We start from the raw sequence: 18,507 nt of genomic DNA on the forward strand, positions 1-18,507 counted from the left end.
GGCTCAAAGTGGAGGCATAATCTGAATCAGACCCTCCACTTGGCTCATCAGGTATAAAACGAAACGTTAGCTCCTCCTTTAGCTACTACGAAAGCTTTGACTCAGTGGGATTTGGAAAGAAAGTCTCAGAAGTGCAGTCTCATGGGGAGATCACAGCTGGAAACTTCCCAGGAAAACACAGTCATTTAGAGTTTTCCAACATTGTGGAGGATCGATCATCTGCTTTTTACCAGAAGGCCACTGGCTGGGTATTATCCAGCTCTACAGATTTTTCTCAGGCCGCAGCTATATGGGAAGGTGGCCTGCATATACGCAGCCTCGTGGTGATGACGGATCGCCAGCCTGTCAACTTTGCCCAGATTTACTTTCGAAGTTAAATAATCTTAAAGGTGAAAGAAGACTTCTGGCTTTGCTGGGATAGACTTGTTTTCCAAGTTTGTCATAAGGAACTCGATACCTGAGAAAAACACAGAACCACAGGAAGATTTACGCTAGAGGGAAGGGATGCCAACCAGAGGGACCCGGACAGGCTGGAGGAGTGGGCCCATGTGAACCTCATGAGGGTCAACAAGGCCAACTGCAAGGTCCTGCACATGGGTCGGGGCAACCCCCGGTACCAATACAGGCTGGGGGATGAAGGGGTTGAGAGCAGCCCTGCAGAGAAGGACCATGGGGTACTGGTGGGTGAAAAACTGGACATGAGCCGGCAACGTGCGCTCACAGCCCGTTCGTATCCTGGGTGCATCACCAGCAGCGTGGCCAGCAGGTCGAGGGAGGGGATTCTCCCCCTCTGTTCCACCCTCATGAGACACCCCCCCCAGAGCACTGCGTCCAGCTCTGGGGTCCCCAGCACAAGGAGGACATGGACCTGTTGGAGCGGGTCCTGAGGAGGCCACAGAAGTGGTCCGAGGGCAGGAACCCCTCTGTTACGAAGAAAGGCTGGCAGAGTTGGGGTTGTTCAGCCTGGAGAAGAAAAGGCTCTGAGACCTTATTGCAGCCTTTCAATATATAACATGCAGAGAGGATATTGTGTCACTAAATTTGTACTCCCCGCGATGGCCTTTCAATATATAAAGGGGACTTACAAGAAAGACAGAGGGAGACTTTATACCAAGGCCTGTAGCAACAGGACAAGGGGCAACTGCTTTAAACTGAAAGAGGGCAGGTTTAGGTTAGATATAAAGAAGAAACTTTTTACAATGAGGGCGGTGAGGCACCGGAACAGGTTGCCCAGAGAAGTTGTGGATGCCCCATCCCTGGAAGTGTTCAAGGTCAGGTTGGATGGGGCCTTGTGCAAGCTCATCTAGTGAAAGATGTCCCTGCCCGTGGCAGGAGGGTTGGACTAGACGATGGTCTTTGACGGTCCCTCCCAACCCAAACCCTTCTGTGATTCTGTGGTTCTATGCATAAGCAGTCTGGAAGACAAATCTTGTAAGAAGCCATATGAAAGTTCCTAACAGAAATAACCTAACAGAACCAAGCAGAAAACTTTATCATGTTTCTGCTTTGCAGGCAAAGTTCAATGTTCTTTATTACTATATCATGAAGGTTAAGAAAGCAAAGCCCATATAGCTGCTATACGTGACCTCTTTCTCTACAGAAACAAGAATGATACATGTACAATCTCTTTCCAGAAAAGCAATTTCTCCTGTCTATAAATCATGTTCTTAGCTCAAATCTGTCATTTATGCCTTTGCAGATGAGATCTATGGAGAGAGGCTTAATCAGCTACTTGATGCACTTTTTTCTCTTGGTTAATGTCACGCATACATTGGAATATCAATGCGTCACCATTTCATTAAAGATTAACGTTGACATACATTAGAAAATAAGGATAACGTACATCACAAACATTTTGCACTAACACCCAAGAGTGCTGGATTAATTACTGTTTCACCAAAAGCAACCCTGTAAGATCCCTCCTATATGAAAGTATACAGTGATCTGCTGCTTTAATTTCCATGCCCTGGCTGAGACAATCCCACATCTTTCACAGAAACTAACATCCCTCAGAGAGTAACAGGTTTCTTTTTAGACACTCATTATTACAGGCTCAGTTAAAAAAAAAGATGGTATTTTAATACAGTTAAGACTAACAACCCAGACTAATGTTTTCAGAGGTGGTTTAAGCAAACCTGTTCTGTTTCACACTGGGACAAGACCAGGAGGATCCGCATGGGTCTGAGACACGGTGCCTAGCACTGCACAAGGAAATGGTGAAAACTTACAAAACACCTCCGGAGCTATCACAAGTGATGCTCTGTGAGCTTGGTGTTCTTGCAGAGTCGTAGCTACCTAATGAAATCACTAAACTCATTTAACACTGTCATTTTCCAATACAAATGTATTGGAAATGGAATATTTTAAAATATTTGCGTGCCATTTCTTCTTCCCTGTTCTGAGCATTGTCAGGAAAGAAGCGATGATGGAAGTCATTTCTTCCAGACGCATCAGAATACCCCACATGGCACTAACGTGCTGCACAGGCGACTTTAGTATAGCCTAGCCTTCAAATCCCTAATAGCAATCAGCGTACATGCCTGATGGACTGGCACGCTGCAGGGATTTGCGTAGAATATATGTGCTCTCCGGCTTGGGGCTCTGCTTTTGAGACAGACACCTGAATATTGCAGGAGAGAGATTTGAGAAGGAGCAGCTGAACAGGATTTCAGCATTGTACTGAAAGAGTAACTGAACAAGACGCTGTGGTTGAAAGCTAACCTTGCTCTGTATTTGCTGCTCTATGGCTTGCATATTCAAGTCCTTTTTCCTAGGAATAAACAAGCGCTTCAGAATACACTTGTCTTTTACCACTGCCTTCACCCGGGTGGGTGTTGTGAAGCATCTCCAGACTTTCAGCTCTACTTAATCTACCCAGACAGACACAGGCATGCTCCTGCAGGATGGTTGTGTGCTAGAAGTACTGACTGCAATACACAACTGGGAGCCAAAAAAAATGGTCTTCCAGAGAATTCCTGGGCAACTTTAGGCAAACACTTCTTCAGTCGGTGCCTCCCCTTTCCCCATCTCAAGAGGGTACAGTGACTACTGGCTGCACAGGGCTCTGGAAAGCCACACAACGAGGTCCAGGAGTCAGCAACCTTTGCTTTCCAAGCAAGGGAACTGAAACAAAGAAAAATGAAAATCCAAAGCTCTCAGGCAGAGTAGGATTTCTAGCCCAAAGCTGACTAAATCAGCAGTGCGGGTAGACAAGACCCTCTCGGCTGTTTATGCATCTGTCATGGGAACACTTAAGATCACGGTGCCAAACGCCCAACTCCTTTCCAGTCCCTCAGCCACGGCTGCCATCTTACGCATCCAGACTGACATTCCCAGCATGTCTTTGCTGAACGCTGGCAACCCACCGGGCTGGAAACCTTCTTAAGGTTATGCTGAGATGAGAAAGCATCTGCTTTGCCTTCTTTCTGACACGTAAACGACAAGATCAGCTCCGAACTGCTAGCGTTTCTGCAGTGAATAAAGAATATTTCCAAACACAGCAGTGTCTCCCTGGATTAGGATAAAAGGCAGGTATTTTTCAGAGCAGTTCTTTTCTACACTTCAGATCTGGGTCCTACTACTTCGAAGAAGTCTTTATTGTCAGTGGTAAAAACCGATTCAAGCTCCACCCTACTTTAAAAGCTTAATGAGCAAGAAAAATACAATTTCTTGCGCTTTCCTTCAAAACTATTCACACCCCAGAGTGACAATACTTCTGTTACCGCTTTGAGCATTAACCTTTCTAGGGAAGGGACACAGAAGTGAGACTCCAGGGGAGACGAGCTCTGACTAGGAGACCCACCACAGGGCTCTTCCGCCACTCTCGGTAGCCCTCCACGTTCCCAGGAGCACAGCTATCTCCTCCCTTCTTCCTCAGGCCAGACAAACATCGCGATGGGCTCCACTGCCAGATGCAGCCAAGCAACGTGACATCCCTACTATGCGGGTGACAGAAGGCAGCATGTATTTCATCACAGACTCCAGGACAAACATCTCCCCAAACCATCAACTTCCCAAGAGACAGCCTTTCTTTACCTTAGCTTTATTTTTTCTGACATTGTGCCTGACTCCAATAAGATTTGATAAGATCAGATAAGGGACTGAGGACTATTCTTCCTCTTGCAGGAAGAGCAGTTTGAGTGACATGCCCTCTTCCATCAACCCCATTCTTGTCACTGCCTTCAAATCCTGAATTTCACTAGCAATGTCGCCGCATGGGATAAATACACAAATACAAGAACATCCTCCCTCAAGTTTTCCAGACTGTCCAGCTGCAATTATTTCCACCTCTCAAGTCTGTCAATAAAAATGTGATAAAACAGATCTCTGATGATGCTTAGGGTCTGTTGGTTTTTTTTTTTTTTTTAACATCTCTCTCGAAATCCCTCTTGCTTTAACATTAAAAACAGCAGAAAACAGATCAATAATTGTTATTATTGTGTACAACTTCAATCAGCATACAGATCTCAATGTATTGCTAGTAACACAAATACCAAGAGAAAATTTATTACCTGTAACACAAGAGACGACTGAGTAATTCCCATCTTACACTGTGAATTAAGGTGGTGTTATCCACGCGAGCATTGTGCAAACTTAACATCAATATCCTGACAAGAAAGAGACTGTGCTGGAGGATCTAACACAATAAAAAATTACCAACCTCTGCTTGTTTGCACCACACGCTGATGTTCTTACGCTGAGCTTTCGTGAAATGGTCCCAAGCCTTTTGTTTGGAGGCAGAATGGTACACGGCCACTATCTGCTCGACTGTAGTATCAAATCAGCAGTCAAATCAGGCCAGAATATCATCCAGAGAGGGCGAACAAGAGGAGTAAAGGAGTAAAAAAGTGGAATCAGGCAGGTGGTTTGGCTAACCTTTTCTTATAACACTGTACTGTGCTGAAGCTATGCTCAGGAAAGGGACTCTGTGCCTGGAAAGAAAAGCGTGGACTTCACCAGGCCAGCGTCAAATGCTCACAGAGTAACGATCAACTGGGAAAACAGCATCTGCTCACAACTGGAAAAAAGGAAGGCACGCGTTGCGCTGAAAAATGTTTAAATACGCTGCGCAACGCTGCCTGTGAGTGTAACAAGTCCACCCAGGTAGCACTCACTCTCTAGAATGGGATGATTAAGTACAACTGTGAAAGCTGGCACTTCGGACGTTCTTCTGCCCAGCGGGCGCAGTCCCAAAGAACAGTGCCACAGCCTGAGCACGACCGCATCCCGCCTGTCCATGCTACAGAAAAGGGATTTTGGCATCAGCCATCAGCTTTTTTTGTTTCTGAGATTTATTCCTTCTATTTCTCTAGAAAATTTGCAGAGGTTTTTGGAAATATAAGATGCCTCTCCTTGGATGAGAACTCACCCAACAGCAGAAAGCACATCTACCTGATTTTTATTTCTTTTTACGCTTGTGATGTTGTAGTAGGCATAATTCTTACAGAACAGAATCAGCTCTCTGCTACTTAGATTAACATAAGAGTGGCTGAGATATCAGTGGGTGTTTTATAGAGTGGAGTTGCATGCTACTGTCTATTATTACTTACTCTGCAGTGCTTAATGTATTTCCCTCTGGACCGTGTGCCCATATTTTTTACCATGAACATAATTTAAAAAAAAAAAAAAAATTTAAAAAAATCAAGTACCAAACAGGTAACAGCCAAAATTATTGAATATAAAACCAAAAGTGAAGAATGTTCACAACCTAGCCAAGGGGCTCAAGGAGACAGTACGTGGAGAAGGTACTCTGAAAGGTACGCTTAAAAAAAAAAAAAAAGTTAAAAAAAAATTCAGTCTTACTAAAGAAAGGATGTGTAAGAGGCAATGAACGGTTTGAGGAACTGTTATAAATCACACCTCAGAACTAATATTAGCCCATGCCTCTTCCTTGATTTCATGGTTTAATAAAGTACTGGGATTTGAAAGACCCAGGTTCGAAATGCTGTTCTGCAACAGGTTTTCAGTTGTGACTGAGAACAGGGTGTTGGGAACACTCTGCTGCATCCTACCTTTGGCGAATAAATCCTGTACACTTCGCTGAGGCACCAGATTACCAGGAACTTACCTTGTCTGTGCACAGAAGTGGAGTTGAAAAGATGACAGAACTACTAATAGACTATAATTAAAAGAGGAAAAAAATTAAGAATTCATTCTCTCCTCCCCCCAGATGTGGACTCTTACTCCAATAACAAGTACCACAAGAAACTGTTGCCAAGATAATGATATATGCTTATAAATTAACTGTAGCTGTGCAGAAGCAATTGCTACTTCTTTTCCTGGAGCCCTTTTAGTGTGGCCTCTCCAGACTCTAGAAATTAAGCGTCTTCCCTACAACAACAGACGACCAACATTCAGCGTGGAAACACTACTCACACTGAACCAGAATCCCTGAGAGAGCAAGTTTGAATTTCTCTTTAGCTTCTTCCATCTCTTTCTCGTGAGCTGCTTTCTCGTTCACTAGTCTGCGAATGTGGCTGTTGGCCGACTGGATCATGGAGTAGAAGTTGTTGGCAGTCCTCCTGTTCACTTCTCCACGCTCTATCCAAGTCAGCAAGGTCTGGATGGCTTCCAAGAACTTTGTGTCATCTGCACCAAGAAAGGACACTGTTACACCACAGAAGTACAGGGTCGCCCACGCAGCTTTCAGATCCTTTCCCTGGAACTGCTCAACTGCTCTCTTTCAAAGGTCAACTTGCTTCAGGCAGCTAATCACAATTCTTGAAAGCGCGGTATTATCTGAATACAAGGCTATACAAAGGAAGGCAAGCCTAACATCAAGCTGATGGAGTAAACCATCTGTTGGGGTGCAACAAGAGGAGGACCAGCTGCTAGAAACCTACTGGAAAACTTCATGTGCCTATTCAGATGTACTCTTTCATGAAAGAAAATATCCTCCAGCTCCAAAATAATCAGGCCACACATGGGTCTTAGCCTTCAAAGAAGGTCTTAGGACTTACACTAGTCCTTTTAACATGAATAAAAATGGTTTGGAAGACACTGTTGTACTCAAGTACGGGTTTGTTTTTACAAAAAGACAAACAATTCTGAAAAAGAGACGGCTAGGAGAGCTGCTGTGTGCAGGCTGAGGGCTCAGTCTGAATGGGCTCTGCGAGGTCTAGATGGCACCATCATTTCAGTTCAGCCAGATGACCACTGGAGAATACAAATCTCTGTCCCAGCATCTGCACAGAAGGGTGGCCATGGCCCGCAGAACCACTTACCTTTCAGTTTCTCAGCGACAACGCTGCACTCGTGGTCGGAGTAATGGACGACGGGAGGTGGGGAGGGCGGGCGGAAGCGCTCCTCTTCCAGCCTCCTGCGATGGCGCTCCTCTCTCGCCAGCATCCGCTGCTTACATTCCCACTCGTACAGATCATCCCGAGCCTGAGCAAAATCCACGTGCAGGCGCCCAGTATCCTTCTTGTCAGTGCTGGAGCCCAGCCTGATGCGATAGCCTGGCAGCGATGACAACAGAGTTCAGACAGGACAGGTGACTTGCCTTAGGCTCCAGCCACCCACCACTGCCCGTCTCTCATTCCTACAGAGCCCGAAAGCCCCTGAACAGAAGAGTTTACTGAAGAGTTTAGTGCACAGAGAGCGATGCTGGAAAAGGAAACGACGTTAGGGGGTGTGCCGCTATCTGCCTGTGTTTTGCACATGCTAGGCAAGACCTTACGTGGGCTGTTCCTCCTCTAAACACTAGCAGGTACTGGGTCTCGAATAGCAACTGTTTAATTGCACGTAACCTCTCAGGCTGTGGGACTGAGCCCAGCTGTTCACATGGGGAAGGCAGAACTGCCTTGGATTATTCCACACTTCCACAAACTCCAGAAGGTGGGGATGGGAAGGGGGGAATGAGAGGCGAGACACGGCAAAGAGGGCAGCAGATGGACGGCGGTCATCTTTGGAACAGCCCCCATCATCTGGTGGGAGCGGGAATAAGGTCAGCAAACGTGCACGTCCGCTGTGCGGGAACTCCTCACCAGCACGGTTTGCAGGACTCCTTTTCTGGAGTTTCACATCAAAGATGCTAGAAGGCTCTCCTCTGTGATTAAGAAAAGCACAGGTGGGATGTATGGAAGAAAATCTGAACTACAGAGAGACTTTGTACAAAGAACAAACCCAGAAACAACGCTTGCGTGTGGAGGACACTGACGACTGCGCACATGACCATGGCTTTGGGCAGGAGGAACTATAAGCAGAGAACGCCTGCAGCTAAAGAGGCTGTATTGGCTATGTAGAAGGGGTAACTGCAAAGAGACATAGCTCTTGCTAACGGAGCGCTGCAAATCTAACTCAATTCAACAGTCTCTTGAAGGAGACGCAATGCTTACAATCAGTCAAAACAGACTACAGAAAAGTTTCCATTATTTTAAACAGCAAAGAGCATTTCCCTCGCTTATCTTGACAATCTCATCTCTCTGGAGAGAGTACGGGCTTTGGAGGCAGTACCCTGGTTTATTAATATACTGAAAGAATGCATTTGGAAGGGATTTTAGCATGGAAATAGAAAGTATTACTGTATTTTTCTAGACTCGTAAAGAATCAAGTGGAGAGCCCAGACTGCTCAGGGCAGATGTAACCAGCACAGCAAATGCGGGCTTGGCTGGAAACGCACAATCTGCCAGCCACGCAGAGGCTGCGAACACCAACCGTGAGGTCTCTGCCCTCCGTGAAACAAACCTCTCCCAACCCTACGGATGCAGAACAGGGGCTCCCTAGGCAGAAGGGGCCCCGGTGTTTCAGCTCTGATGACTAACAGGGGAAAAAATATTGATGAAAGTCAAGCACACCAAGCAATCGAGAGCAACTGCAAATTTTTATATGACCCTTAAGCATTATCTACAGAATTGGCTGGACATTTATCCAGGTAAGATGGGGATGGACTCTGATTGTACCTCACCCCAGTATTTTGTAGACGTTTGCAGTACCCAAGGTAACAAAGCATTGCTATCTTTCCTATCAGGAGCTGTTTTCATCTAGTTAGGCAGAAATGCAATAGCAGTAGAAAAAGAGGCGAACTGACACAACATTAGACAAATCTTCCAATTGCAACAAAGCCTATCATTATAACTATAAAGAAGTCATTACATCCCTGTCCCAGAGTTTTAAGCTGTCATCTGAGACCGAAATACACCTACCAGAAAGATAAAGCGCCTTGTCCACCATGAACTCCTCAGCAAAGCGGATATGACAGAAATTCTTCTTACTCTTTCGAATAGCTATGACTTCCCCACACTGTTCAAACACTTCCATAATGATCTGCTCAGTTCCGTTTTCCGGCAGTCCTCCAACAAACACCGTCTTACACCCTGGGGGCCTCTCCTTGTTGCTGGAGGGGGCAGATCTGAAGAAAGCAAGAGAGAGAAAGCAGACCAGGTTAGTTTTTGGTTTGTCAGCACACGTTCCTTTCATCTGCCCACCTCTCCTGAGAGACGAGCATACCTTCCTGGCTTCCTTCAAATGTACACCTAGCTATGCTGCATTTGACTTTACCATGCAGTAGATCTATAGCACTGCTGAGGTGCTATACGAGAATAAGCACATTTACCAGCCTGTTGCCAAACAAAAGATCTCAGGAGCCTGAAGCCCTCCAAACACTCTCCCTAGCACAAGCAAAGGCTCACTGAGCTCCTGTTGTAGAACATGAGCAGCACCAGGACCTCAAAACTTTATCATAGGAGGTGCTGTACAAGCACACCTTAAAGGACTGTGCTAATGTAAAGAATACTTAGAAAACGTATACAGAGGATCCTAAAGGGCAAAAAGCTATACAGCAGTCTGTAAAGGGCACAAAAGTATTAACGTTAAGGGAAGGTCATGAACCAAATTGAGACTAAAAAGATATTACGGAAGGAAGAGATGAAGGAAATGGGTATAGCCAAGAGGCATAGAAGGAATGAATGGTTTTGTTACCTTTATGGCTAAATGAACACAGAACATAAAAGCAGGCTGAAAGTTAAGTCTAGTTTGCCAGAAGCAGGCTGCTGAGTATGCTCACTTACCCACCCGTAACACTGCAGCACACAACAGAGACTGCGCGAGACTGCTGCGACTTGGAGAAGTGTTTCTCCAGCACCGAACTCATCTCCAGGCTCAGGTGCCCACCTGGCAAGTGCAGTGAGACTCTCCCAACTCAGTGCGTGAAGGCTGAGAGGATTATGCGCTTGTTACCTGGTATTTCTTAATATCTGGAAAAATCCTAAATGAACTTCAGTGCTGAGATCCATCGCCCCTCGTTAAGTTCACAGAATTACACTGCTATATGTTTATTTAATGAAATACTTGTATTACATTCTTTTAATTCTTCGGCATATTTCCAGCAAAGTTCTTCCAAAAGCAATTATTAGGATTATTTTCTTTTTGTTTGGAAACGGCTCCTTTTGGTTTCCACACCCAGCCTGACCACTGACTTGCTACAGCCTTATGAAACAACATCCTTAACCTTCTTTCTGTAAACCCCAGCTCTTCTACGCCAACAGTTCCTTTTGACGTCCCACTCTCACTTCACAAGAACAGAAGCTGCGAGGCAGCACCCGCCAGGAGCTCGCCCAGTCCAGTACCAGCTTGTAGCAAGGGCCTCCAGGAAGGACTCATAAGCTCTACAAGACGCTGAGGTTCCCCTCTCAGGATAACACTGACTACAACTGCTAGGTTTTCCCTGAAATCCAAGTTTAATCCCCTTTCCAGTACACCTTCATCACCTTATCAAACATTCCCTCTGTCTACTTTGCTATCAATATCAATTTTTCTTGGAAACTTCCTAAATTACCAGCCCTGATCACATCTCAACAGCAATCTCCACAGTCTAACATTTGTATTGAACACAGTTTTGCACAGACCACATCTCAGATCCAAAGATATATGTTAGGTCTGTCATACGTACATGAAACACAAGATAACAGCTGTAACAGAGGGTGCTGAACCCACGCTATCTGCATTTTACAAAAAATATGTTTTTAAGTCAAAGGGTTGTCAGGCACTGGAAGAGGCTGCCCAGGGAAGTGGTGGAGTCACCGTCCCTGGAGGGATTTAAAAGACGTGCAGATGTGGCACTTAGGGACATGGTTTAGTGGTGGGCTTGGCAGTGCTAGCTTAACAGTTGGACTCAATGATCTTAAAGGTCTCTTCCAACTAAACGATTCTGTGATACTAGGATTCTGTAAGTCTTTAGCAAAATAATGGGAATAGGAGTTCTTTTAAAATTTTCTGCTAAACTGGCTCAGAGGAAGAGACATTTCCCCCCTGGCAAATATCCATCAGGGATATTTGCCAGGAATTAACATTTCAGACTGCATCCATTCGCAAGGCCACACTAAAGGAGGGATTAAAGCAGCAGGAGAAACAGAAGAGGACAAAAGTCCCAGGGAAACAGGACCAAGCATGTCTCACACAGCCGAGAACAGAAATACATAGGTCTGGATGAAGTCAAGAGACAGTTTGTTTTAAGAAGGGGAGGGAAAGGTCTTCAAAGCAGATAAACCATCACTGGAAGCAACTCGCAGCACCAAGAAAGGCCAGCAGCCCTGATGGATGAGAAAGGGAGAGTATGGAGAGTACAAACACAGGAGAAAGGGAGCAGGAGGAGACACGCATGCAGGAGCACCCCGGCAGGAGTTCAGTCTACACCCCGCACGCAGACCTTCGGCTGAAAAACCACTGTGAGTGTGGCTAGAAGAAATCTGGGAGGAACAGGTACCTCAAAAGCAGTGTCTGAGTGTTTCTGTGATGGTTTCCTGTTTGCCAGCATGAAGAGGTGTACTTATTTTGTTACGTTTGGAGGCCAGGAAGGGACTAACAGTGCATCTTCTTTCTAACACAGCATTCGAAATTCTTGAACTGGCTTGTCAATGAGTATTTAATTTAAAAAAAAAAAACCAACACAAAAAACCCACCACAACCCCAAACACACACACAAAAAAAAAAAAAAAACCAACCCAAAACTGTTTCCAGGACCGCGAGACAGGTTTTCTTCTGGGGATGGTGAACTAAGAGATAAATCATCAGACTAGGCATTGCAAGAGTTTCATTTAAAACGCTGGGCACGGGAGCACCACAGACTCCCACTGCTGGGAGCCCATCAGGCTCGGGTGCCATCTGCTGGCACCTACTTATGAATTATATATAGACACGCAGTTACAAACATCTCCCGCAACTTCTCTGGATAATGAAAGCGTCTTATTTCCAGTGAAGAGCACTGCTTCTGGAAGAATTAATTAACTCCTTGTTTTTCCATTGGTAATTTCAAGACTGTCCTGTGCTGTCACAGACCCACAGACTTCTGCGGGGCCCCAGCGCCATGGCTGGGCCGTGCAGGCACCGCGGGAGAAGCATGCCTCAGACGGCACTTACGCTCCTACCTTCCACAGTCTGTAATTTCTGACGATTTTATACTTGAGAATTTATCGTTAATGCTTGACGAGTGGAACGCTTCTCACCCTCTGCTCATCTGGCAGTAATCGCAGCTCATGGGATCCAACATATCTTCTCCGAAGGTAACAAGCCAAGCAAAGTTTGCGGGCAGAGTAGTGCACAGCAGTCTCAGAAACACCAAGACCAGGGGAGTGCTTACTGCCAAGTTGCATGCATTAACCCGCTGCTGCCAGGCTCTGCCATATGCTGGTACCCAGCGCAGAGAGCAGAAGAGGGGACCATGACTCTCTGCAGCTCCTGCTGACCCCAGTAAGTGTGAAGCGAGTCAGGGGTGCCCTGCTCCATTCTCCGGGGGACAAACAGGCCATTAAAAGCTATTAACTCCTTTCCCAAGTCCGCTTGCAAGTAAGTATCTTGTGGTGAGAAATCCAGCCTCATGACAAGCATGGCGAGGCAGATGTGTTAGTGGGTGTTGAGCATCTTTCTCATTTTCTTCATATAGAAAACTGAGAGGCTTGCCCTCTCCCCCAGTACCAGCACCTGCCTCTTCTCAAATCAGTCAGTTTAGGGGAGTGATGAATAAAGCAAGATGAGCCCACGTCACACCAATAACACTGTATTAGAGCTACAGCCTCTGTTCCCACTCAGTTGGCTACGAAACCAGTCCCTGCAGCTTGAGGACATCAATTTTGCAGACATGAGCTTTGCCGACAGCACGTATGGGCTCCTGCAAGCCTGTATATTACTAAATCTTGATTTTGCCAAGAATTATGTCCTTGCTCAACCTTCGACAGTCTCCCACTGCCACTGGCCTGCTCAGAGTAGTAATACAGCACTACAGTGCCAGAGCCCAACACCCTGCTCTAAGGATAACACGTTGGGTCACGGGCCCTTTGGTTTTCCAAGTCAAACACAATTACTTACCATACTGCGGACGGTCGTGTAACAAGGAGCAAGCAAGGCCCCAGCTAGTCTGGGGATCACAGCAAAATAAACTATCCCCATGGAGTTCATACGTTCCTCCCATTGGGGAGGCAGACTTGATCACTGCTGCAATTAATAGTTACGGGGTGAAGGCACACGTTTGCCTAATGTGCCCTTCACAAGCACAGCCTTATCCTGCTAGCCTCCCAGGTGGACAACATGGAACATACCAAACCTTGCCCCACGTGTAACAGGATCCTGGAGGTCCCTCCTAAGTCTGTAAAGCACAAAGAGCCAGGGAAGCCCGGCTGGTCAGCCCTAGCAGCGTTGCCCAGATACGGGGTGGACCCAATACCTAACTTGGGGCAAGCTGCCTATTATCCACTCTGAGAGCAGCTTGCACAGTTCCCGTTTTTCATGATACACACAACACAGGAAAGCATCTTAAAGTCTACAAGTAGGAAAGCAAGCTAAACAAGAGAAATGTTAATTAAGGAAGATTGAAGAAGCAGGAATAAAGTGGTCTACTCTTATGATATCCTCCCTCATGCAATATCTGGCTTAGCAGAGGAAAAACTGCTGAGCGTATGGGATTGCATCCACAGAAAGAGAGGTCACCAGAATACATCGTAAGAGACAGAACTGCATTTCACTTTTACATAAAGGCGTGCTCTGAAGTTGACCAACTGAAAAGGCTATTTACGGAAATGGCAAACATTCAGTGACAAGAACAGGCTTTTCCTATTGCTCCGTCACCTGCCTGTCAGCATCTCGTCCGTGGTGACTCACCCCAGAGCTGCTACGTCCCGGCAATGTAATCACTCTTCCCTCATATACTTTTTTTTTTTTTTTTTAAATATACACACACATATTCCTATATAGACAGACAGAAACAGGACAAAACATAAACAGAGAGTTACGTGGGTTAGGTGGGAAGAGAGTGCAGCTTTTGCAGTGAATGATCTCCTTCACAGCAGGCATGTCCGGAGGGATGGGAGGTGGGACTATCCCCAAGCCTGGCATCATGGGGTTGATCGGAGGGATTCCAGTCATCATCCCAAGAGCAGGATCAAAATCTAAATGAGGCAGAGAATAAGGGAGTCAGGTAGTGGTTTGGACTCGTACAGTAACTGTTTATTCAGACAGCAAATGGAGTACTCTCCCCACACGTGCCAGTGACAATTAGCTGAATAAACAGCAATAGAGAGGGAACATCATAATACAACTCACCAGAACTTTAGATTTGTGCCCTTAGAACAGCTTTTTAAAAACTGTTTCATTGTTCATTGCCTCAGCCAAATAGATTTTCTCTGTTCAAATAAAGTACTTCCTGTTCCACTCTGTAGACACCATCTCCCATCTAGTGTCAAAACCTTCCCCAGTAAGTATATATTATCCGTATAAAGAAATCTGTGGCATATGGAAACAGTGTAAAACCTAACCCAGTCCAGTTTCATTAAGTAGTTTAGTAGTGCAGACAGCTTGTGACACAGGGTTAAGGGCATCACTGTGCAAACTAGACAAGTGTACCAATTCCAGCAGCTAAGAACGTGCCAGAATAATTCCGGGTAAAACGCACAGAAGCATTTAAGGAAACACCTTACTGCATGCCCTACCCTGCTTAACTTGTTTCTAGGCTTTAGTTAGCACTCTGACCATATTTAAGTAGCATTTTACTTTGATTTTGCTCTTAGATTTACCTCCAATGCCAAATAAAACTAAACAGAGCTGTCAAAGGAGGGGTATTTTATCTGTTCAGAAGTTGCAAACCCTGGGGAAGCAATACCTGTAGGCAACCGAAATGGAAACAGTACGCCTAGACGCCTTATGGAGAAGGCTCACGAGTTTGAGAACGTCAGCAGCTAAGCTGTAAGGACAACCAGTACCAGCAGGGCCAGCCGGTACTATCGGGGTGAGATCTCAGGAAGAACTCCCTCCTGCAAGTGCACGACATCTTCTCTCCCCTTCACCACCACTACTCCCTTTGCAGCAGAAGCAGCTCTGAAGACTTAGGCAATCCCAAAATAGCACAGGACACTACCACAGAACACGCAATCCCGAGCACTACAGAGCCTTTGCATCTGGCTGCCTGTTTCAGATGCAGACGGATAAAATTAATTTTGCAAGGCACAGACAAAAGTTACAAACAGGCAGAACTGAGCGGTGCAGAGGCAGCATTTTCCTTTGATCCTAAGCTGGCATCATTTCAGATGTTATTCATACCCCTAAGGCAGGCAAACATTTTTGTATTCCTCTCTTCGCAACCACTACTTACAGTAATCTGGATGCAAGACAACTTTTAGTGCTCAGACTGGATGTTTGAGTTTGGTAGCTGAATTTTACTTTCCTTTGCATTTTGAAATATTTTACCTGGCACTACATTTCTACAAAATTTATGTATGTTGTTTTGCTTGCCTTATTTGGATTTCCTTGCACTTGGTGCAAGTGTTGGTGTTCATTTTACATCTCACATGAACAGTCACACTAAAAACACAGATTTGAGGCAAATCCTCTGCCATGAAACAGGCATTTCAGAGGAAGGCACAAGAACTCTGCCTGTAGTCAACTGTGAAATATGGATGTAGGGATACATGTGAATTGTATCCTTATCCATGGCCAGCTGATGCTGGGATGGCCTGGTCTATGACAGCTGGCTTGGAAAGCATGACACTAAAGTTGCAGAATTTTAATATTTAAACTTTCATTACTAGATTCCAGAGATGATACTGTCAAAAAGATCAGGCAGACAGCACTGTTTTCAGCTATTTGAAATACCATTTTCACCTGTCTTAAAAAATAATTTAAAAATGATGCAAGTCTATCTTTAGACAGAGCCCCATTCCACAGCGCAGGCGGCCTTACTGCTCCTATGATGGTGCTACACGACTCCCTGAAACACACTGTGTACATGTTTCCAGAGGAAACGGGCTGTGAGGAATGACAAGGCTTGGCCTGAATGATTGAGGCTATACCTGTAAAACTGCTGTCTCGGGGCACAGGGGTCTTTGAGCTGGGGCTTGGCTCACAGCCTCAGACCAGGGAAGAGAGGATGGGGAGAGGCTACCCCACCCCAGATCTCTGCGGTTTAAATTCACGTATTGCTAAAGTTGAAGTTTGAGATGAAGGTCACCTCGTGGATGACTGTGACCTTCAGCCACAAAACTCACTGAAGATGTGAGGTAGCTGGAGAAAAATTGCAGGACTTAGTCCTGAGCAAGTAACATCCCGATCCAACCTGCGACAAAGGTATGGCCACTGGAGGCAAACTGAAGCGCAACCAGCGCAGGACAGCCCCTTTCCCAAAGGGCTGGAAGAATGCTTGCCAAAACCAGCATCCTGGCCTCCAACTTACCAATACATCTTTCGGGTCTCCTAGGTTTAGGCTGGGATGCTCATTACTTCCCTCCCTTTTGGCAACATCTGTGCCGGTAAACTCAACCCCAGCTGTGAAGCGATAGACCAGTCTCACAAACGCTGCTGGCGTGGGCCAGCCCGCCCGGCGGCATGCCCCAGGTACCAGAGCAGGCCCCGAAGCACCCCTCCAAGCAGCCCAGAAACCACCCCAGGACACTGGCTCTCTACAGCCTGTGCCCCGCTACACACAGCCTTGGTATCCTCCTGTTAAAGCACTCTTGAGATGGTAAAGAAACTCTTTGTTTTCCTGCAGCTGTACTCCAAAACGTCAGCAGGGAGCGATCTGGACCTTGCCCACTGCTGCCTATCAAGAGCAACTGGAAGGAAGAGGAACAGCCAAAGCTCTCGCTGCTGAGACAGCACAGAGGATGGGAGATACACGGAGCACACAGTGATCTGCTGGAAAATGCAGAGGCCGTTCAAAATGCCCACGTGTTAGAGTCCAAGATCCCATTTGTCTTCCCAGCACAGTTTGATATAGGTACACCCAAGAGATCAAGAGTACGACCTCAGTGCTGGCAGCAAGAGGGGCAAAACAAGGTGCGTTTCAGCCGCCTCCCCACCGTCCTTGCCAGGGTGGTGGCTGTTCTTCCCAGCCCTACAGCCAAAGGTGCCAGGGGTCACGCTGGGCTACCTGCCCCATGTCAAGGACAGGCAAGTGAACCCACTGCTACAACTTTTGCAAGCCTCTAAACTCAGTCCCTCCACATTTTATACTTCTTCATGCCAATGAGAGCAGTCTCACCTTGTCCTGGTAATTTGTTACTGCTTCAAGGTTAGCTGACAGCAATGGGTATGGATGCCAATCAGAGAAAATCCTTAACGCAGGAACAGAGGAGCTTGGGGAATCCGAGGGAGGAGAAAGCCAAGATGGGTGTTTCTCTGAGTAAGCAAGACTTACAGCTTTCTAAAAGCGTGAATGGATAAAACTATTAGAAGCAAAAGAACTAGCAGGGTAATGAACTATCACGTTATAATGAAAGGCAGAAAGTGTATATGCAAAGGCAAACAGAACCCGTGGTCTTTGGATTTGTGCTGAGCCCCACTGTCTATTGCTCAACCAGCAATGTGCAAGACAACTTGCCAGCCTGCGCAGAGATCTGCTTCTTCTGTTAAGAAGCTGAGCCCATTGCTACAGGCCAACATCTGAGAGGCTTAAGAAGCAGATTCAGAAGAGCCAGTCTCCATTTTTAAGAACAAAAAAAAAAGAAGAAAAAAGTCCTCCAGGACTCTAAAGAGTTCAAAAACATCAGGCTTGGCAGGTACTTGTTGGTGAAAGCTGTGATAACCTTTTTTATACAAAGCTGGCAGTAGCTGGATGGATTCCTTTTACACATTGAGGTCCTCTTAAAGCATCTCACAACTATATGCTTTTCTTCATCTGTAGGAACAGAAATTGGCTGGTAAATTCTTAAGCATTTTTAGACATTTTTTTACTGTGGCCTGAAACTTTAGTCCCACCTGGCTTTCCGCAAAGATGGCCCAAAGCACGTCAAGCTTCCGTTACCCTTCATCTTTAATAGATGCTATAGATACGACTGGTCTGAACTTCAAACCATCACTGCACTTGGGAACTGATCCATATTCACCAGAGCATCCTGCTCTCTTACAGCCAGATCAGAAAAAAATAATTTGCTCTTTCTAAAACATTCCGAGTTGTTCATGTTGGGTACAGACCTCCTGATCTCAAAAGGATCAAAACGAACGTCACTCAGAAGCCTTCCCCTATTCTTACAGCAGGGAATGGGAGACTGGCTTCAAACTTGTGTGCGCTCCTGGGACAGACTTCTATTG

General features: G+C 45.9%; 1 protein-coding gene across 1 annotated transcript in view; it reads right to left on the reverse strand.

The window, feature by feature from the left end:
- The window catches only part of ENOX2 (ecto-NOX disulfide-thiol exchanger 2), a 50,878-nt gene that overhangs the window by 16,319 nt on the left and 16,052 nt on the right, over positions 1 to 18,507 (reverse strand). Inside the window, 7 exon segments of the mRNA XM_050901862.1 lie at positions 4,661 to 4,767; positions 6,376 to 6,588; positions 7,224 to 7,457; positions 9,144 to 9,329; positions 9,332 to 9,349; positions 14,220 to 14,375; positions 17,093 to 17,109. Coding sequence (XP_050757819.1) covers positions 4,661 to 4,767; positions 6,376 to 6,588; positions 7,224 to 7,457; positions 9,144 to 9,329; positions 9,332 to 9,349; positions 14,220 to 14,375; positions 17,093 to 17,109 — 931 coding nt within the window.

Source organism: Gymnogyps californianus, chromosome 9 (assembly GCF_018139145.2).
Source record: "Gymnogyps californianus isolate 813 chromosome 9, ASM1813914v2, whole genome shotgun sequence".
NCBI lineage: Eukaryota > Metazoa > Chordata > Aves > Accipitriformes > Cathartidae > Gymnogyps > Gymnogyps californianus.